Genomic DNA, 22,330 nt, shown 5'->3' with positions numbered 1-22,330 from the left:
TGTCTTTGCAACAGTAATAAATGTTTTGTTTGGTTCTTTGCAAATTTACAAGGCACTTTCAAAATGTCATTTGTCCCTCAGCCTCCTATTCTTTCTGTCCTTCTATGATCCTGTACAGGATGAAAACAACTGAGTTCTGAAGGTAATAAGTAACATGCTGAGGTCAGATACCAGGATTTGAGTCGGGGTCGCTGCGCTCTACATCTTGTGACCTCTCTATTCCACCAGGCTGTGAAAGAATGACTCTTGCATTCATGCACTCAGTTTGTGTTGCTGTAAACCTGAATGGTGAAATGACAAGTGTAGACCCGGAGGGTGTGAATCAGCCCTATTAGCAGTGATTCTGACAATGGTCCTTCCCCTCCCCTGTCTTCCCCCTCTCTGTCTTACTGCAAGTGGGAGGACGAAGCAGTTTCCATAAGAGCAATGTCCAAGGCCCACGGTCACCTGGCGCCAAGACAATGACTCTGCTGATATATGGATGTATTTTCCTGTGCTCTTTGACATAGGTGTGGAAATTATAATTTGCTGTGTCTGATTGTTTGTGCTTTCCTTTATTACGTAAGCCAGTGGCTTTTGCCAAGAACTTTGTGCCCTGAAGCTCCAAGCTGGTTCCCTCCCATTGGACCTCATTTTATTTTATTGGGAGGCGTATTGTTCAGGTTGCAGAGCAGTGATAATTACCTGCCAGTGTCTTTTAGGAGTGAGGTATCTGGAGTTCAGGGACCCCAACCTGTGACAATGACAGCGGATGAGTTGATTTTCTTTGTGAATGGCAGAAAGGTAAGTAGGATCTGACCTTTGGTCTGGTGTCCCTGCTCCCACTAGGGGACATGTGTCTTCTGAAACAGCCGTATCTGGTTCTCTCTCTTTCCTGTCCCCTTTTACTTGTTCTCCTGTGTTTCTCTCTCTCCCTTCAAGGGTGTTGCTGCATTTTGGTAACAGTGGGGGAAGAAGACTTTCTCAGGACTAGAGTATAGACAAGATACTCAGAGGGCAAAGGAATAAGGGAGAGAGAGGCAAGAAGAGAGGCATCTGTGAGCTAGCTGCCAATTCTCTGCAGTAGTGGAGACTGGCACAGAATGAGAAAGGGGAGTTGGGTTCTAGGTGAGATTTGAGGCCATCACCACACTTTGATTCCTGTGTTTAATCAAATATATCCTAATACTTATGTTGCTCTGCTCTATGTTACAGAGAGAAGGAACAGGAATGTATTTTCTTGCTAATATCAGGATATAAGATGTACACAGCCTTTGAATCTAATATACTATATGTGTGTGTGCGCGCGCTCGTGTGTGTGTGTGTGTGGGGGTGTGGGGGCGGTGGTGTAGCAGGTATAGCAGCCAGTTCTGATTCAGGGTATGGGGAAGTATACTGACACCTTGTGGCAAGCCACAATTTTTTTTTTTTTTCCGTAAAGGGCATCTCCCGCATTCCCCCCACTCTCCATCCCCCCACGCTTAGTTCTACTTATGTAAGTTGCAAATCTCTTACCTACTTGAATTTATTGATGCACAGAGACTTAGAGAAGGTGACACAGGTACCAGCCCTTGGACAAGAGTGAGAATCTTTGTAAATAATGTGGTGCAGGGAGAGAGGGAGCAAGCATATTACATGGTCTCCAGCCTCCATTTGCCTTCCTACAACTGTGATGCTCACACCTGTTCAACTCCCCACTTGGGAATGAAAAGGATGGTGAAAGAGTAGACTAGAGTGAATTCTGGCCTCTGTATGTGTGTATGGGGTGGGGGGGGTATGTTTGCCCAGCACATTGTAACTGGCTGGGTGGACAGTGTGTGATGAATGTGCCCAGTGTGCCTCCAAAGAAGGGCAATTTTATTTGTCTTGCTATGTTGGCACTTTTGCATTTAGTTGAGAAATTTTTGATGTAATTTTGAGTGACTTTTGGTGTAATTTTCAAGAACAATAACATGCTCCACAGGACTCCCGGGTCTGAAATTTCCAGGATGTGTTTCGGTGACTGTAAAATAAATTTCATGAGCCGTTTCAACATCGGTACTCCAAAGATTGATGGGTTCCGTTTGAGTGGTGCCATTGGGAGGTGCTGGGGAACGGGATCACCCACATTCTTCTGGGTTCAGAGTTGCCTCTATGAGCTGCATCCTTTTCAGAGTTGGAGCCTGGCACCAACCCAAGAAGTCTGGCAAAGCTTTCAGGTTGATGGTAGTAAGATTTTGCATCCAACATTTCAAAGAACTTCTTTGATTCAGCAATTACACTGTAGAAACTTAGGAAACCATTGTGCAACTGGCTTTCTAGGAGAGCTACTTACACAAAGACATCTCTGGAATTTGTATTTGTAATTTTTACATTGGGTAAACAGCTGGATTCAATTACTTCCAAGGTCATATCTTACTCTAAGATTTTATTATTTATTAAACCAAACCATTGGTTCAGGTGTGAAAGTGTAAGTTTCTGCTCTTTAGGAATGGCTTGCTGTTATGCGTTAAATCTAGAAAGAGGCATTTCACGGTAAATCTGGCTTGGAGAAAATTATTTTCCCTTGCATTTTACTTTCACTTTAGGAAAATAATTTTAAATTTTTAGATGGCACCATCACATCAAACCCTATTATTTTTAGAAGCTTCTACTACTGACAGTTTCTGTGATGAATATCCATGTTTATAATTTATAAAGACATAGCATCTTCAGAAACTGCAGGAAAGGTGGAGGGGCAATGCAGAAAGTAATCATGTGAAAGCAATGCTATAAAAACAAGACCAAGCAAGAGAATTCCTGGGCAAGCAATGGCAGCTGTGAGAAAGTTTCTCCCCATTTTTATTCGCAAGATGTTATAGACCTTTTGTTATAGGAATTGTGCAAAGTAGTTATCAAAGAAGCCGTAAGAACTTAGTGACTCATTCTTAAATGTGAGCCTCCTCCTTTCCTTGTTTTGTACCACTGTCAAGGATTCTGTCTTCACTAACTGGGATCCTGCAGAAGGTGTTAGATGCAAAAAGTTAAACACCTCTAGGGCCTTCTGTGGTGGTGATCGGCCTTGATGACTACTGTTTTCACATCTTCTTTGTTCTGGAGTCAGAGTCAAAGGAATGGAGCTGTCCACTATTTTATTATTATTGTAATGACAGCCCTTTTCGAAGGCAGCATTCTATCTTTTCTGCGTAGTCACTCTCTGTCTAGTGGAGATTGTGGCACCTGGAGGAATCTGGGAGGATTTGGCAGGTAGGGTGTGACTGAAGGTGCCCAGGAGTGATCCCCACAAGAAGTGAGTGTCAGCTACAGAGAGCTTCACAGTGACTTTCACTCACTGACTCATCATTCACTTGCCCACTCTCCAGATAGCCAACATTTATCAAGCTCCTTCTGAGGCCTCAGGCAATGGGACACACACTGGAGGAATATGATCTTTAAGACCAGGCATTTTGCCATTTTGGAGCCTATAGGCTAGTTGGAGAGATGATTTATAATTAGACAAAGTAATATATTCTGAAATGTATTTCACAGAAAACTAGAGGGATGAGATGCTCTTCTTGGATATTCTTAAACCACTTAGCACAGTGCTTGGTATACAGTAGGTGTCCAACGAATGTGGATGGAATAAGTGAATGAATTTTAAAAACTTTGAGAAATCCTGTACTAAGTAAATTCCTTCTCTAACTTTGTGTTTAACAATTATTTTATATTTTAAAAAATTATAAGAATACAAGGAAATATTAAATACCTTTTATGTATTTCAGCAGCTGTTAACATTTTGCCACATTTGCTTTATTATTCTCTCTTTCTCACTCTGGACACCCGGATACACATGTATGTATTATAATTACATAAATAATTTTATGTATTAATGTACATAATTGATATAAATGAATATACAGTATAAGATATTCTTTCTGAACCATTTGACAGTAAGTTTCAGACATCATGTTCCTTTACCTCTTATCCTAAGAATAGACACATTCTAACAAAACCGTAGTCCATTTATAGAAATCAGGAAACTTAGCTTTATGCAAATGTATTTCAGTTTTTCCAACACTGGCATTTATAACTCTCCAGCCCCGGCCCGGAATCCAGCCTTATGCCTTGCAGTTGGTTGTCATATCTCTTTAGTCTCCTTTAATCTAGAACAGCTCCTCAGCTTTCCCTTGTCTTTCATGACATAAGTGTTTCTGTAAAGAACAGGTCAGTTATTTTTTAGAATGTTCTTCATATTGAGTTGTGTTATGCTTTTTTATAATTAGAGTGAGAGTCTACATTTGGAGGGCAGGTATACCACAGAAGTAATGTGTCTTTCTCAGTGCATTCAATCATTAGGTTTTTTGGATTTTTTTAAACATCAATTTTTGGGTCTTTTTTGTGATGCAAACTTTGATGACTTGGCTAGGTGTTATTCACCAAGTTTCTTCACTGTAAGAAAAGTTATCTTTACCTTTATAATTAATACAGACTATGTGAGAAGATACTTTGTGATGATACAAATTCTTGTTCATCAAATTTTTACCCACTAGTTTGAGTATCCATTGATATTCTTTTCAAAATATTTTTTATTGTGGTAACATATATAAAATTTACCATCTGAATCATTTTTAAGTGTACAGTTCAGTGGTATTACATACATTCATAACAACTTCCTATTCTACCTTCTCTGCAGCCCCTGGAAACCATCATTTTTTCTGTGTCTATGAATTTGACAAAGTACCTCATTTAAGTGGAATCATACAGCATGTCTTTTTGTGACCAGCTTATTTTATTTAGCATAATGTTCATCTCTGTTGTAGCATGTGTTAAAAATTTCTTCCTTTCTGAGGCTGGATAATATTCCATTGTATGGGATGTACCCCATTTTGCTTATTGATTCGTCTGTTGACAGACACTTTGGTTGCCTTCACATTTTGGCTACTGTGAGTAGTGTTGCCATGAACTTGGGTGTACAGATATCTGAGACCCTGATTTCTATTATTTTGGGTATAAATTCAGAAGTGGAATTGCTGGATTATATGCTAGTTCTATTTTTACCTTTTTTTTGAACCGTCATACTATTTTCCCACAGTGACTGTATCATTTGGCGTTCCCACCAACAGTGCACAAGTGTTCTAGTTTCTCCACATCCTTACCAACACTTATTTTCTGTTTGTTTGTTGATCATAGTCATCCTAACAGGTATGAGGTGGAATCTCATTATAGTTTTGATTAGTGATGTTCAGCATTTTTTCATTTACTTGTTGGCCATTTGTATATCTTCTTTGGAGAAATGCCTATTCAAGTCCTTTGCCCATTTTTGATTTGGGTTTTGTAGTTGCTGAGTTTTGAGAGTTCTGTATTACACTTGTTCTCACAGTCATTGATGGCTCACTGCAACATTTACATAAAAACCAGAAGAAAAGAGAAAGAAGGGGAAATGGAAATCCCCTTAATTTTTAATTTTTGGGGGTACATAGTAGATCTACCTATTTATGGGGTACATGAGATACTTTGATGTTGGCATGTAATGTGTAATAATTACATGATAGAAAATGTGATATTCATCTCCTGAAGCACTTATACTTTGTTATAAATGATCCAATTATACTTGTTATTTTTAAATGCATAATTAAATTATTATTGACTATAGTTACTCTGTTGTATCAAACACTAGGTGTTATTCATTCTTTCTATTTTTTGTACCCTTTGGCCATCCCTACTTTCCTCCTGCCTCCTGCTACTCTTCCCAGCCTCTGATACCATCCTTCTACTCTGTCTCCATGAGTTCAATTGGTTTGATTTTTAGCTCCCATAAATAAGTGAGAACAGGTGAAGTTTGTCTTTCTGTGCCTTACTTATTTCAGTTAACGTAATGACCTCCAGTTCCATTCATCCATGTTGTTGCAAATGACAGGATCTCATTCTTTTTTATGGCTGAATAGCACTCCAGTGTGTATATGTACCACATTTTTAAAATCCATTCATCTGTTCATGGACACCGAGGTTGCTTCCAAATGTTGGCTGTTGTGAATAGTGTTGCAAAAAACACAGGAGTGCAGATATCCCTTTTATATACTGACTTCCTTTCTACTGTGTATATACCCAGCAGTGGGATTGCTGGATTGTGTGGTAACTCTACTCTTAGTTTTTTGGGAAACCTCCAAACTGCTCTCCATAGTGGTTGTACTAATTTCTATTGATGATTCTTAACTGGATCAATTATTGTGCTGATTACAAGATGGCCAATCATATTTATTTGATGACATTCTTCTGTCAGGAAGAGCTTTTCTGTATCTTCCATTTGTTTGTTTGTTGACTATCAATTTGGACTCATAGATTTTAATTATATTTAATGTAATATAGCCCATTATGGCTGTTATTTCTTTTGATGCTCGATTTTTACTAGAGCAATCTGCTTAACTCAACATTTCCTAAATTCACTTGCCTACAAAATGTTTTTTCCTCTGGATACTCATTAGTATCCTGTTGAGAGTGTTCAATGGAGTGTACCTTGGTAATCCTGCTGCCACACCTTGAGAGTAGCACAACCTTCTCTATAGCAATCCACTGTGGCTGAGGTGATATGGAAAGTCTTTACTAAGAAATTGTTTGAGGTCTTCTGATAAGTCAAGATACAGGTGGAAGAGGAATGGCAGGATCAAAGGCACAGGAGTTAGAAGACACAAAATGTATTATCAGTGCAGTAAGATGACCAGCTTGGCAGAGAAGTAGAAGGGAAAAAGACTGAAAATGAAGATTGGGAATATATTGAAAAGTGCCTTGAAAGACAGCCTAAGGAACTTGGATGTTACCTTGACTTTGTGGGTGGTCATGAAAGGCATTGAGCTAGCTGGGAACTGATGTGATGTGATAAAAACAGAACTGCAGTACAGGAGAAACAAACAATGTGGTAGTAAGCTAACAGCCTCTTACTGTGGTCTATAAGAAAGGTGATAAAGATTGCTATTTTGTGCGTATATATATGATTTCTTCTATGATTTGTAACCAGGATATTGAGGGAGCTGGACTCATGGGGTATAATCATGTTAGAAAATTAATTTTATCTGCTTTCCTTTAAACTTATTCAAATGGCAAATTCTAGCAGTTTCATGAACTTTTTGTTACTTTTAGTCAATAAAAAAATCTTACAGTTATTTTTAAGTTGCCAAACAGTCTGAATTCAGGATGGTGTGGTGAGGACAGTAAGAAGCTCTCCTTTAATTGGTACTGTTGTAAGATAGCTTCTGACTTTCTGAGCCTTTAAGGTGTTTAGAGATGACTCTTTCGTTCCTTCTGTGATGGCTTTCAAGGATCTTCAAGGGCCACCACAGGGAATATTTGCATGCATGTCTCATGACATGAATGATGCACTTTTCTTAGGCTGCTATTCTCCATCAGCCTCCAGTTTTGGGAAGTCCACTTCATAGAGTCTCTCTCTACTGAAGGCTCCTTCCTATATTTTGGGAAATGATTGAAATACCTCCAAACCATCTCTTTGTATCTCATGAATGGCCTGCATTACATCCACAGCCAACACTTCCACATTCTTTGCTCTACCAAGCTCTGGGGGTATGCACCAACCTAGCACAGCTGCTCCTCCAACTTAGGTTTAAAGAGGAGTTTAAACTTGTCATTGTCAGTTATTAATTTCATGTTAAGTCTATATCTTCCTCTATGCTGCAAAGGTGGCATGTTAGCTTTCTATGTAGCACAAAGCAAGCCCCCCACTAAGTTTGAGGTAGGAAGCAGATACTCTTCCGTTTCTCCTTTAGGAAGGTGTGGGTAGTATAGTTCCCTCTAAAGAAAACCTTATCATGATTTCTTTCCCTTTATTATTTCAATAATCCATACCCTTTTAAGCTTTGGTAATATGTGAGGAGTACAGAAATGGGTTTTCATAGATTTCCTTTGACGATTCACAGTAGGAACTGACATAGCACTTTCTAGACCACTCTTTCCACCTTATTGAACCTAGTGATGGATCTTTAGTTTAAGATTTCTCTTCCATTGCTGACATGTGTTAGTGTTGACTAATACCCATCACATGTAACACTGCTCTGAGCACAGGCCAACAGACTGGCTTTCCACAGTCATATGCAGGGTCTGAGAGTGTATATTCAAAGAGGCAATGCCAGAGATTTATATGCCATGCTCTCTGAGGTCCCAAGAATGCACAGGTGTGACCTAGCAGTTGAAATGAGATGACAGGTTTGATTTGAAAGGGACTTTGCCTTGGTCAACCCAGCATGGAAGGTGCAATGCCTGTGTGTTCTATGGTGGGTCCCAAGCTGAACACTGAGATACAATTTTAGAATTTGAGGATTTGAGCATACACATAGCCTGGCTGTAGTTTATAGATTCATTCTTATGGAATTGAGGATAAAAATACCTTATTTTTCTTTTTTTTTTTTAATACCTTATTTTTCATGATCAATTCAGCACTTTGTATTAGGCCATTCATGCAGTGCTGTAAACACCCAAAGCTGGATAATTTATAATAAAAGAGACTTAATTGGCTTGCAGTTCTGAAGGCTGTACAAGCATGGCAGCAGCATGTGCTCAGCTTCTGGGGAGGCCTCAGGGAGCTTATACTCATGGCAGAAGGCAAAGTGGGAGCAGGCACATGGCATGGCCAGAGCAGGAGCAAGAGAGAGTGAAGGGGGCGATGCCACACACTTTCAAAGATCTTGTGAGAACTAATTCTTACCAAGGGGATAGCACTAAGCCACTCATGAGAAATCTGCCCCCATGATCATATCATCTCCCACTAGGCCCTACCTTCAACATTGGGGATTACAATGAAACATGAGATTTAGAGGGGCACCATCCAGACTATATCACCCATCCCACCAACTCTACAAATTTTTGAGTGAGACACTGAAGGAAGAAATTTATTGCAGAAGGATGACAAAGTATACCTATGTCATATTTTTCTTTCATTTCTTTTAATAGGTGGTGGAGAGAAATGCAGATCCAGAAACAACCCTTTTGGTCTACCTGAGAAGAAAGTGTATCCTGACTTTAGAGTGGGAGTGATGGAGGAGGGGCACGATGGCGACTGATTCTCTAGGCCTCACCTTTCCTAGTGACCGGTGGGGTGCCCATGAGGTGTGCAGGGAAGAGTGCTGGATTAGGACGTGGGATACTTGCATTTTATTTGCAGCTGTAATCTGAAACTCTCAGCTACTGAATGAGAGGACTGTTTGTGATGATCTTTGAGGTGTCTCCCAGCTAAGACTCTAGTAATGCCAAGGTTTAATCCAGGGCCTGTAGAAAGGCCCTCATTAGCCTTGGTGAGCTTTATGGTCATTTGTCTGTGGTAAGAGGGGGCCTTCCTAAGGTGATGTTTGCTTAATACATAAATGGAGTTCCTGGGGAATGTTTCCAGCTCTGTCTAGGTGGAGGGAAGCAAGGGAAGGTGTGTCTATTGGGAAAAGGATGCCTGAGATAGGAATACCTTAGAGGTAGCATTCACCATAAAAACAACAAATGGGGAGCCATGGAGGGTGGGGGAACTCCCTAGAGGGTGCTGCTCTTCACTCAATGTGGGAGGGCTTCTGGAAGAGTCCCTATACCATTAGTTCTGAGTATTGGAAGTATTCTGAGACCCTGGAACTAAAACAATAATAATAATTGGAGTTAACATTTAATGAGCACTTCCTATATACAGGCCGTATTCAAAGTGATTTGTGTAGCTCACCTCAATCTCTGCAGGAATCCCATGGAAACGTGACACTCCCTTTTCACAGAGGAGGAACTGAAGCCTTGGTGTGTGACATAACCTGCCTTTTGCTAGTGTGTTCTGGGCAAATAGTGACAGAACCTGCACTGAAGCCTAGAGCCATATTTCTAACCTCTGACCTGCACTGGAAACTCTCCAGAGGACCTGTCGGCAGGCCTATGCTCATCCTGACCTCTGCAACAAAACCCTCCTTCTCCCAGGGGGGTTTTTCTGGTGGGTCTTTCCGGTGACATATTTGGGGACAGCAAGGATTATTTCAGCACCCACAGAAGTGAGCTGGAGCCCATGGCCTTCACTCTGGTTTGCTCCCCTCCTATCAGACAGTACTGTGGTTGGCTTTGCTATGATTTGTTCTAGATATTTGATCTTAAGTGGGTATGTCTGGAGGTTCACAGAAGATAAACCTGGTGGTGTTGGGGAATGAAAGTGTCACTGCATCGGATCAGGTGAATGCATGGAACTCCATTTCCAGCCTACCTACCTGGGAGGTCTGGGAAGAGAAGCTCATTCTCAGGATTATTGAGATCAATTTTAGCTTTCTAATAATACAACTAATTTTAGCTTTTTAATCATTTCCATTGTAGTTTTGAAGGCCCAGAAGCCTCAGAAATTCCTTATCATAGCAATTGGGCGTGTCACATCTCAAATGAAAAGCAAAACTGGAAGTTGGCACATAAATAGATATCCTTGCAGCTTATTATTATCTGTGCTCAGAGTCAATTTATAGGAGTTCCAGGTGTCGGAGGAAACCCCAGTCTTGACTTTTACCCTAGCTTCCAGAAAGATCTCCAGGCTGGAAGAGGACCTTGCTAGACTTTGGACTGCCAGCCACCATTTATCTTCAGGTGCCCCCAGAGTTGTTTAACCTGCTGATAGCTGCATATATCCTGACTAGGACACAAAAAGCCTCCCCAGGTGCGCTGGGAAGGAAGGAGCATGGTGAAGGGAACACACCCTACCTGGCGTCAGATGGCTGTGATGGGGCCCACACCAGCAGGGAAACATGAGTTCCTGTGTCATCTTGTGTGGCCCACGTTACCTCTTGGATCTCAGTTTGTTGCTTTTTTAAATCTGTGAGGAAGTTTCTTTCCTACCTGCTAACCAAATCATTCTGAATGTCAAACAGATATCTAGGTACAAGTGCTTTTCAAATGTAAGATGTTATATCATTGTCTTTAAATCTTGTGTTGAAAATAAGAGAAGTGACCAGGTGACAATACCCTCAGTTCCCTCCATCCTCAGTGGTGGTGGGTGGCTTAGAGGCCTGCAGGTCTGAGTGAGAAGCAGCATTGGAGCCCATGTGACTCAGGGAAAGTGACCTCCACAATAGCTCTTCTCTAGAATAGCATACTAGTTAGGCACTTTAAAAACTCAAAGTAGCAGATGATCTTTCTGCAAGTATATGTAAGAGTGTGGCCCAGTATTGGTCCCTGACTTAAAAAAAAAAATCACTATTTTTATTTTTATTCACATATTTCCTGGGTCAAATATTCGAAAGCCTCTGGTCTAGCTCTAATTTTGATTCTTTGGGATTTATCAGCCCAAAAAGTTCAGAGTGAAAAGCAAGAACTTAGAGGTTACAAAACAGATCAATGTCTATGTGACAGCTGTGCCGTATCCTCCCTCATAGAAGACCTCAACACCAAGAGAAGGCTCTAGGACTGACCAACCCTAGAACTCATGTCCCAAGAGATGCTACTTGGGTTTTGTCGAGGGATCTTGATGCCTTTGCTCTTCTGTGCAGTGGATATGGCTCTGTTTCCTACCTCCCTGGGGTGCAGTGTAGCCCCTCTGAATAAGGAGGCCTGTGGGGCTGCTGTCTTCCTGGGTTGAGGGGCCTGAGCCCATGTGGGAATGAATGGCTCTACCCACATTGCTCTTCCCAGGCATTTCTTAGCAGCTCAGCAGACTCCTCTCCCTGAGTTCATTCTCCTTAACTGTTGACCCCCCAGTGGGGCTGAGTGGAACCAAGCTCGGCTGTGGAGAGGGGGGCTGCGGGGCCTGCACAGTGATGCTCTCCAAGTATGACCGTATGCAGAACAAGATTGTGTATCCTTTGCCTGCTGGCTGACTGCCCATGTGAGGGTTGCAATGCAGGACCAGCTTGTGAGGGAGTACATGAGTATATGTGTGTGCATGTGCACATGTGTGTGAGCCCCTGTTTTTAAGGAGAATCTGTGGACAGAAAAATTGTAGAATGATCTCTTAGCAAGTATGTGCTAGGCTTAAAATATTGACCAGGCTCCAAACTGCTGATAAAATGACTTTTCTAAAGTCCAGGTTTATATCGCATTCCGTAAAATCCTTCAATAGTTCTTCATTGCCCCTAGGACAAAGTCTCTTTGCTTAGTAGTAAAGCCCTGCACAGTATGCCCCAGGTATCTTCTCCAGTTTTCTTTCTCAGCATGGGACCAGCATGCCACTTAAGCAGAGATCATTGTGAAATACCAATGATACAGGTCCATTAATTGCTTGGTCTTTGTTTAAGCTGTTTCCCAAGTCCTGAAGTTCTCCTAGGGTTTCTCCACCAGTTAACTTTTACTAGCTAGTTAGAATTGGGCAAAAATACCACCACCTCTAGGAAGCCATCCTTGATCTCTCAAGACTGGGTTAGGTGCCCCTTGTCTGTGCTGGTTCCATAGTGCCCTATGCACAACCTTCCCAAGGTAAACTGAGGCATGATACAATTTTTTTTTTGACAGTTTATTTGTGAAAACAACAGTTCATGAGTCAAGCAGCTCCAAATTAGAAGCAGTTCAGGAACTCCACCAGGGAAATGCAAGCAGGAGGTTTTTGTAGGACAGACACAGGCATAAAGCAAAGAAATTATTTGATTGGTTACAATTCTACAGTTGCCTTATTTGGTCTATCCCATTGGAAAGTCCGTAGTTCTATAATTATAAGTTTGTTGACTACTTCTGATTGATTGATATCTTAAGGCTTAGTTCTTTTTTTAATAAAGATATTTATAAGAAGTAGCTCAAGTTAAGTTTCTCCTGAAAATCAAGTGGAGTTTAGGTCACTTATGAGGCCTAACTGATTTTGTCTGCTGACAGATTCTTCAGACCTGGTCTCCATTTTAATTTACTTTAACATGATTTGAATTGCACCTTCACATGGGCTTCAATTTTCTCGGTTGACTGCAAGCTATTGAAGGGCAGAGCTTTCATCTTATTCATTTTCATTTCCCCAGTCCTCAGTAGAGTGCCTGGCATATGGTTGGCACTCAGTAGCTGATGTTGATTGTAAGCGAATGAGTGATGAATAAGAGAAGAATGCAAGGAAGTTCTAGCTAAGGGGTTGGTGTCTCATGTTGTCTGGGGATTTCTTCTCTGTTTCCGCACAGAGGAATGAAAGCAATAGAGGTGAGGAAAAGCAGGGAAGCAAAGTGATTGGAGGTTCTGACACTGAGACTAAGGAAGAGCCCTGTAAGCAGGAGCATGCTTCAAGACTGCAGCCTGCCTGAGAAACTTCCTCTTGACTCAGCCCCCAGGGTCAGGCTGAGTAAGAGGCAGCTGAAAGTGACCTTGGCTCCCTCGTTGCAGCAAAAGGCTGAGGGTGTTCTGATGCCTGATTCCACAGGACTCTGAAGAGGCTCAGCTTTATCTACAAGGAGAGCTTCCTTGTTCCTTGCCCAGAGTCTTCAGTGGAGAGGTGAGGGTACCAGTTGAAGAGACAAGAACATAAATGAGAGCAGGGAGACATAACATAAAGCCTCACAAAGTCCTCCAGAACCCACAGTCAGGCCCATTCTAATGATCTGAGTGGACAATAAATGGAATGACCTTAATCTGGGGTTCTAGCCACTTTCCTGCCAATGCCTGCCTGGCCCCCATCTGCTCCTTGCACCATGTGGCAGTGACGACTGTGGAAGGAATAGGAAGCACCAAGACAAGGCTGCATCCTGTGCAGGTAACTAGAGGAAAGGGAGCTGTGCTCTTAAGACCTGGCTGTTTCTTCTACAGGGAGGCTTATCCCAAGTCTGCAGACTTGCTTTGGGTTGTTGGGCAGAGTGTCATTGCTTAATTTAAGGAGGCTTTGCACCCTGGCCACCTCCTTATCTCCTCTGGGTACTGTGAGGTGAAAAGGAGAAACACCCAAGCCTGAAGCTCCTTCCTGTGAGCTGGTTGGTTATAACATTGCATGGTCTCAAGGGACCCAAGAGGTCAACTGAATCTGGTGGCTAGCCCAGTCCATTTGCATTAGAACTTGGAGGAAGAGATGCAGGGGAGCTTCCTCACTTTGTTCCAGAGTGTGTTTAGAAAACCGCCAGCCTTCCCAGATTTGAATTTTAATTATCTGTGCCCTTATTTAAAAGCCCACCTACTCCCTGCAATGGTAATTCTGTATCCCTTACCTCCCACCCACAGATAGTACAAATGTGAACTGCTAGGCCTTTACCTTCATTAGATGGAGGTTAACAAGTGCTAAATAAGATAACAGAGATTAAATGCCGGAGCAAGGCTTTTTCCTTGATGGCATCAGACCACCTAAAAATGCATTGAAATCAGAAACACTTTTGGAAAGAGTGAGCAGTAATAATCTGGGGGGTTTGGGGACAGAATCAGGATGCTTTTAGGCCAAGTGGAAAGAAAGAGGAGTAGAGCCCTGTTGGAAGGAAAAGCCATTGTCCCCAAAGCATTTTGTTTGAGGAAACTTGGGCTCTTTGGGAGATTATAATAGCAGTTACCAGGCCTTGGTCCAGGTCTTAATTCTCCCTTGATTATTTGAGGAAACATGTCATTCAGGCAATCATGTCTTCCTTGGGCATCTTTCACGACATCATGGAGCCAGATCCTCCTGCAGAGTGGCTCATTCTATTCCTTGGAATGGCATCTTGGGCCAGTCATGTGAGGTCAACTAGGAGTGGGTGGCAATGCTTCGCATCTATAGATTTGTTTCTTAGGCAGGAAGAGGGGAAATTACCAAACTTGTCCAACATGAAAGAGATGTGAGAGGGTTAATTAAGGCTTGTTATTTTCTTTGAAACAAACAAATGAAAGAAAGAATAAATAGTTTAAACACAGGAGTCAGGTATTAGTCCATTCTCACACTATTGATAAAGACATACCCAAGACTGGGTAATTTATAAAGAAAAAGAGGTTTAATGGACTCAATTCCATGTGGCTGGGGAGGCCTCACAATCATGGCAGAAGCTGAAAGTCACATCTTACATGGCAGAAGCTGAAAGTCACATCTTACACATCTTAAACAAGAGAGAAATGAGAGCTAAGCAAAAATGGAAACCCATCAGATCTCATAAGACTTATTCACTACCATGAGAACAGGATGGGGGAAACCACCCCCATGATTCAGTTATCTCCCACAGGGTCCCTCTCCCAACATGTGAGAGTTATGGGAGCGACAATTCAAGATGATATTTGGGTGAGAATACAGTCAAACCATATCAGGTCATATCTGTGTAATCAGCCTAAGATCCTCCCTGTCCAATGGTACAGGTTCTTATTCCTAATGCTCTTATTTTGGCTACAAACAGGCTGCAGAGCCAGTTTCCACTTCTTGTCCATTTGTTTGCTTTACTTGGTTTCTGTGACACTGTGGTTCTGGCTTTTCCTTCTCTCTCCAAGCTGGCTCCTTCTCTGCTCAGTCTCTAGTCGCTGCAGTGTCCTGAGCCCTGAGCTGGGCTCCTCTCCTTCTTCATCCATACACTCTCCCTGCATGAGTTTGATGTTGTTCACATGCCAATGGCACTTGTATTTACAACTTCAGCTTTGACCTCTCCTCAGAAGTTGGACTTACTTTTCTAGTTGCCTACTTGACATCTCAATACGGATGTCTAATCTCAAACTTAAGAAAACCCTACTCTTCTAATGGCTTCCTTCCCCAGTCTTCTTCCATCTGAGTCAATGGCAAAGCCATCCACCCAATTGCTCAAGACAAAAATCTACACATCATCTTTGAGTGTTTCTCTCATATGTCACACCCGATCCATTCGGAAGCTGCCTTCTGGTTCTGATAGTCATTGTTCTTTGAAAGGACCTTCCTAGTCATAGCTAACATTGGCTGACTGCCTGCTATATGCAGGTACAGTGTTAAGGGTTTTACATGAATTATCTCAGTTAGTCCTCATCACAGCTCTAGAGGTAAGTACGAGGAGGATCCTCATCATACAGATGGGGGGAGAACCTACCCAAGGTCACAATTGGTAAATGATGACACTGGGGATTGACTCTGGGCAGTGACTGCTAACCCCCACCCCTGCCATTGTTTCCAACATGGGCTGGCTTCAGTCAAGTCCTGTGGGGAGCCTGGGAGGGTTCTGACATCCCAGGTATCTAAGTCATCTGTTCCTTTTAGGAGAGAATTGCCAAAAGCCATGGCTCCCAGTGTGGGTTCTGCACCCCCGGCGTCGTCATGAGCATGTATGCACTGCTCCGGAATCAGCCTGAGCCCACCATCGAGGAGATTGAGAATGCTTTCCAAGGTACGGGTCTTCAGGCACAGCCTAGGAGGTGGAATGACAAACGAGGCCCTGCGGAGGTCAGGACAAGTGCCAGGGAGAGGAGCATGAGGGACGACTCTTTGTAGGAAGAACTCAGCATTCCCCCCCACCCCCGCAATGTGGTGGCTAAGATCTGCTAGAAAGCCAACCCTCTCTTAGTTGGGAGAACTCCTGGTTGCTGTGGAGAACCCCCTGGGGTCTCCTGCCTTTGGGTTCATCTTCCTAAGGTGTCTGTCTGCCTTCCCCCAGTATTGGAGTGGGGTTGGCAGTGCATGGCTGGTGCAGGAAGACGTCCTTTGGAAAACTCCTCAGAGCTAATGATATGACTTCCTTCCCTCTCAGTTTTCACCAAAACAGGATTCTGCATGGCAAAGACCACCTACGTATCTGTTTCTCTGAATTGAATAGAGAAGCCTCCCTATCTATTCACCATTCCATCAGGTGTTCAGTTATTTTGGGATGAAAGACACAATCTCTGCCCTCAAAAAGTTCACAGTCTGAAGAAGAAGAGAGTTTATAATGTAGTCCAATAGGCTAACTGGTAAAGCTATGACCAGCCACTGTGGGAGCACTTAGGGAGAGGCACCTGACTCAGTCTGGGCATTCCAGGAAGGCATCCATTCTAGGAATGACTCCCTGAAGTCATGATAGATGTTCTGAAGTCAGGATAGGAGAAGGTCAAGAGGCCTTCCAGACAGAGGTAACAGAATGCAGCCTGGTAAAGTGAGCACCCAACTAGGTTGGGAGCAAAGTCACAAACCCCTCACCCATCCCACGGGCCTGCACTGACATTGCAGCTTTTTCCTTGGCCCACAGGAAATCTGTGCCGCTGTACAGGCTACAGAGCCATCCTCCAGGGCTTCCGGACCTTTGCCAGGGTAAGTGGAGATCCAAGAGCATCAGTGTCTCTGCTCCCAAAACAGCAGCACTCGGAAATCACTGTTGGGAGGGAGACCATGGACCTCTGGTCTACAAACAAGGATGATAAGACGGCCAGTTAGTAAGTCTTCCCTCTGGGGACATCTGGCATGGGGAGTAGAGTCTGCCATTCTTATTCAGGGAAGGGTTCTTATGAATAGCATGGGACTTTCTCCCAGTAATGATCTGGAGACCTGCTTCCTGGAAGAGGCCCATTGCCCGAGAACTAGCTTCCTCCAGTGCCTTTGGGCTTGGCAGCTTTCCTTGGAGACAGGCAGGCTCAGCCCATGGCACAGGTGCTGAATGTAGCATTTACTAACAACCCAGCCTTGCTCAGCACTTGCATTTCTCCTCCTTCCCTCTCCTGGCTGCTTTCTGTGGTTGACACTCTTTTGGGCTTATGAAACTAGTAATTAGATCTCCAGATAGTTTGTGAGTCCCTGCAGTGTTCCTATAATTCTGAGTTAGAAGCCACAGCTGGGTGTGTGGGTATTGATTATACAAACACAGACGCTCACCTGCCATCTGGCAAGGAAGGCAGAAAGCTGGCACCTCCTTTCTTGGCTTAATCTCCCCCTAGGTTATACCTGACTTCCTAATTGGGTCAAGTTAATACTGACTCCAAACAAACCATCTCATTTCAATTTGATCCTGGGTCCAGGGGAGTTACAGACTCCTTTGCTTTTCACTCACCTTTAGGGTTGGAACATCATGCAAAAGAGTGTTATGTCCATATAATCCAAGAAGGGGTGGGTGGAAATGAAGACAGGACCTTATAAGTACAGAAAACACCACACTCTGATTAATGCTGCTGCTGATGAAGTATTAGCAAGAGTGGACTTAAATGAAAATGACTGAAAGCACAAATTCAGATTCCGCAGACCTGGGTTCAAATTCCATTCCATTACTTAATTGATGCATGACCTTAGGTAACTCTGCTTGTTTTTATTAGATTGGTGCAAAAGTAACTGTGGTTTTTCCATTAAAAGTATGAAAAGAAAAACTGCAATTAGTTTTGTACCAACCTAATAAAATGGTGATCTTATTAGGTGATTACCTTAGAATATCTACCTCACTGTGTTTATAAAAATTAAGTACTTCTTGTAAAGCTTTTAGAACAATGCCTGGGACATTTCAGTTATTCAATAAATGGCAACCTTAAATTATAATGCTGATACATTTCTTCCATTAGCCACTATATAACCTTCACAAGTTACTCAGCGTTTTCGGAGAACCAAGGATTGTTCATCTTGCCTCTATTTACTTCATAAGAACCTGCTAAAAGTCATATAATGTAACCAGTCCTCTTAGTTTTTCAAAACAGAAGGATTTTTGAGCATAGCAATTGCCTTCCCTCCCTGAAGTTGAAATGGCTCCTTGATTTCATCATGCAGCCCTTACCTCCCTCAATTCAGCTACCCAGCAGTGTAGAGCAAAGCAAGGCTGAGAGCTCTGAGCAGCCAAAATGCCTGACACACAAAAGGTGCTCAGAAGCTAATGCACGTTACTCGTCAGAGGTCCCCGAGATGCTTCTTTAGAACCTTTTTACTGTTATTTTACACACAGCTCTAACAAACTTGGTTATCTAGTTTTCCTGTCCATAGCACACTAGAAAGCATGTGGAGGGTCAGCTAGCGGTGGGCACACTGCTCACAGCAAGAAGTGACCATGTCTATCTGGCAGCAAGGAAAGAAATGGAGGAGCTATTAAACAGGAACAAGCAAGGCTTCCAGTTTCTGGTCTGGCATGTAAATGTAAGCAGCTTAGGAGTCTTTATTTCATCTAAACAAGAAGAAAAAAGGTGAACAAACTGAAGAATCAACAATTGTCTTCAGATCCATCAGAGGAATGAGGTCAAGGACAACTAATTGTCCAAAAAATTGGAGAGACAGACACAACATATCAGAGCAGAAACACAAAATCAGAAACTTCTGCAGAAACCTTTACCAGGGTAGAAAATGTAAATACTAACTGATGAATTGCTGGAGGCATAACAGGGATATAAACTCCAGGGGGAGGCAGGGGGTGCTGTGCACTTTTGTGAGTTTTACCTCCAGGAGTTCTACTAGGTCCTCACAGTAAATGTTGGAGAAAAAGCCTCTTGTGTTTCTGATGGGGAGTGGGAAAAGGAACCATTTTGAAATATGCCAGAGCATTCTGTTCTTCTTGAGAAGGCCTGCCCTCAGGAGAAATTATTTTACCACAGCCTAAACTTCTGAGGTTATATTAGAGCCTAACCTACCTCGGGAAGGGGAAATATGCAGCTTCAGGACCCTCTAGTCTTTCACCTGTGGGAAGGGAAATACACAAGTCCAGCAGCCTCCAGCCATCCTGTCCCACCAAATGGAGGGAAAAAAAACCAACCTGAGAAGCACTTGTGAAGTTCACAGGCCAGGGGCACAAGCTCACCAAAAGACTGAGACTAATCCTAGGACTGCAGGATACTTCTCCTTCATGTCTTAACAATACATTAACTAAAGGCCTATTTATATCAGGTCCTTTTAGGTAGTACATCATGTCCACCTTTCAACCGAAAATTGTAAGGCATAGTCAAAGGCAAACAAAATTTGGGGAGATTGAACAAACAGGAGGACCAGAATCAGATAGGGCAGGGATATTGGAATTAACAAATGAGGAATTTCATAAAGCTATGGTTAGTATTCTAAGAGCTTTAATGGAAAAATAGATAACATACTAGAACAAATGCATAATGTAAGCAGAGAATGGAAATTCTGAGACAGAATTAAATAGAAATGCTAGAGATTGAAAATACTTATAACAAATTGAAGACTACCTTTGTTGGGCTCATTAAAAGACTGGACATGGCTGAGAAAAGAATTTCTGAGCTTGAGTATATGACAATGCAAATTTTCAAAACCAAAAAAACAGAGAGAAGGGAGTGAATAGAAACAGAACAGAAACAAATAAGCACTGTGTGATAACTACAAAAGATGTAACATATATGTAATGGAAATATCGGAAGAAGAAGAAAAAGAAAAAGAAGCAATATTTGAAGCAATAATGACTGAGAATTTCCCAAAATTAATGTCAGACTTTAAACCACAGAGTCAGGAAATTCAGAGAACAACAATCAGGATAAATACCAAAAAACAAAACCCAACAAAAACTTTCCTTTCTCTCATCCTCGAAAACGTCCTGGGTCAGGGAGACTGCCTGAAGGTAGACCTGCAGCATAGCACCCCCTAATAGAGTCGGTTGGGTTCCAAACTCCCAAACTTCCCTGAAGATCCCAGGAGTCAAAGACTTGAAGAAGAAGGTAAAGTTTTTAGTTTCTGCAGGCAGAATCACACCTGAGAGGGACAGAGACCAAGGTTTTCAACATGCAGGAGCTGACTGAGCCCCAGGCCTGCATGCTTGTACATGCAGTTAACTGAGCCCCAGGCCAGGTGGGGCTCAAACTTCAAAAAATCAAAGGTAAAGAAAATGACTTAAAAGAAGCCAGAGGAAAACATCCCTTACCTATAGAAAAGCAAACATAAAATTATATCTGACTTTTCCCAGAAACCATGCAAGCAAGAAGCATGGAGTGAAATACTTAATGTATTGAAAGAAAAAAACCAAAGTACCTACAATTCTATTGCCCCCAAAAGTATCCTCAAAAGCCAGTGAGAAATATTTTCTCAGAAAAACAAAACTTGAGAGAATTTGTTGCCAGTAGACCTGTCTTGCAAGAAATGTTAAAAAGTTCTTCAAAGGGAAGGAAAATGATGTAGGCCAGAAACTCAGATCTACGTAAAGAAAGGAAGAGCATCAGAGAATGAATAAGTAAAGGTAAAATAAAATCTTTTATTTTCTGTACTCTTAATTGGTCTAGCAGATAGAAATTTGTTCAAGACATTCATAGCAACAATGTATTTGTTTATGTGTTCATGCGTAGGTATATGTGCTTGTGTATAAGTAAAATGAAAAACAGCAATGATAAAATAAACAAGAGGAAAATTAGAAATACTTTGTTATTGTTAAGATACTATCACTATCTGTGAAGTGGCATAGTGTTATTTAAAAGTGGACTTGGATTAGTATAAATGTATTCTGCAAACTCTAAGGCAACTACCAGAAAAAAAAGTTGAAAATGAAGTATAATTGATATTTTATGAAAAGAGAGGAGATGGAATTATAAACAATGCTCAGTTAAAACCACAGAAGACAGAAAATGTGTGAAAGACAAAACTAGGAACAAAGAACAAGGGCAACAAATAGAAAACAATAACAACTATGATAGATCCTAATCCAGCTGTATCAATGATCACCTTAAAGGTCAATGATCTAAATATACCCTTTAAAAGACAGATTGTTAGAGTAGATGAAAATGACAAGACTCAACTATATGTTGTCTACAAGAAACCTACTTTAAATGAAAAGACACAAACAGACTAAAACTAAGTAGATGAAGAAAGGTAGATCATGATATACTAATCAAAAGAAAGTGGAAGTAGCATATTAATTTTGGACAGAGCAAACTGCAGATCAAGAATAGCTATCAGAGAAAAAGAGGGGCATTAAAAATAATAAAGGAATCAATACTCCAAGAAGACATAACAATCCTTAATGTGTATGCACCTAACAACAGAGCTTCAGAATACATAAGACAAATCTGATAGAACTGCAGAGACAAACAGATGCATCCATTATTATATGTGAAGATTTCAACACCCTTATATCAGAAATGGACAGATGCACTAGGTCAAAAATCGGTAGGGACATAATTGGACTCAATGGCACCATCAATTAATTAGATATAATTGACATTTATAGACTAGTTTAGCCAACAACAGCATAAAAGACATTTTTCTCAAGCTCATGTGGAACATTCACCCGGATGGGCCACGTTCTGTGCTATGAAACACACATTTACAAATTTAAATTGCATGAATAGAAATCATATACTGTTTGCTTTCAAATGAAAATGAAATTAAACTAGACATCAATAACAGAAAGATAGCTGGAAAATCCCCAAATGCTTGAAGATTAAACAACACGATTCAAAATAACACAAGGATCAAAGAGAAAATCTTGAGGGAAATTTTAAAATATTTTGAATTCAATGAAATTGAAAAAACAACTTATCAAAATTTGTAAGATGAAGTGAAAACAATGCTTAGAGGGAAAGTATAGTACTGAGCGCATACATTAGAAAGGAAGATTTAAAATCTATAATCCACTGAGGGCAGTGGGTCATGCCTGTAATCCCAGCACTTTGGGGGACCATGGCAGGCAGATCACAAGGTCAGGAGCTTGAGACCAGC

At 41.6% G+C, this 22,330-nt stretch overlaps 1 protein-coding gene across 2 annotated transcripts in view; it reads left to right on the top strand.

The window, feature by feature from the left end:
* The first annotated feature begins 269 nt into the window (after positions 1 to 269).
* Positions 270 to 22,330, top strand: part of XDH (xanthine dehydrogenase) — a 77,701-nt gene continuing 55,640 nt past the window's right edge. The window contains exons 1-7 of one of the 2 annotated variants that reach the window (XM_032239224.1): positions 273 to 509; positions 663 to 783; positions 8,893 to 8,950; positions 11,635 to 11,731; positions 13,486 to 13,594; positions 16,001 to 16,127; positions 16,962 to 17,023. In XM_032239224.1, the coding sequence (XP_032095115.1) occupies positions 742 to 783; positions 8,893 to 8,950; positions 11,635 to 11,731; positions 13,486 to 13,594; positions 16,001 to 16,127; positions 16,962 to 17,023 (495 nt within the window). In that variant the 5' untranslated portion in view covers positions 273 to 509; positions 663 to 741. Of the gene's footprint in view, positions 784 to 8,892; positions 8,951 to 11,634; positions 11,732 to 13,485; positions 13,595 to 16,000; positions 16,128 to 16,961; positions 17,024 to 22,330 lie in introns of both variants that reach the window. The other variant, XM_032239225.1, reaches the window with a different exon arrangement.

The sequence above is a fragment of the Sapajus apella genome, unplaced genomic scaffold (genome assembly GCF_009761245.1).
Source record: "Sapajus apella isolate SASKATOON/1434 unplaced genomic scaffold, GSC_monkey_1.0 scaffold44, whole genome shotgun sequence".
In the NCBI taxonomy this organism is placed as follows: Eukaryota; Metazoa; Chordata; class Mammalia; order Primates; family Cebidae; genus Sapajus; species Sapajus apella.
This window is presented reverse-complemented; position numbering and strand designations above follow the sequence as displayed.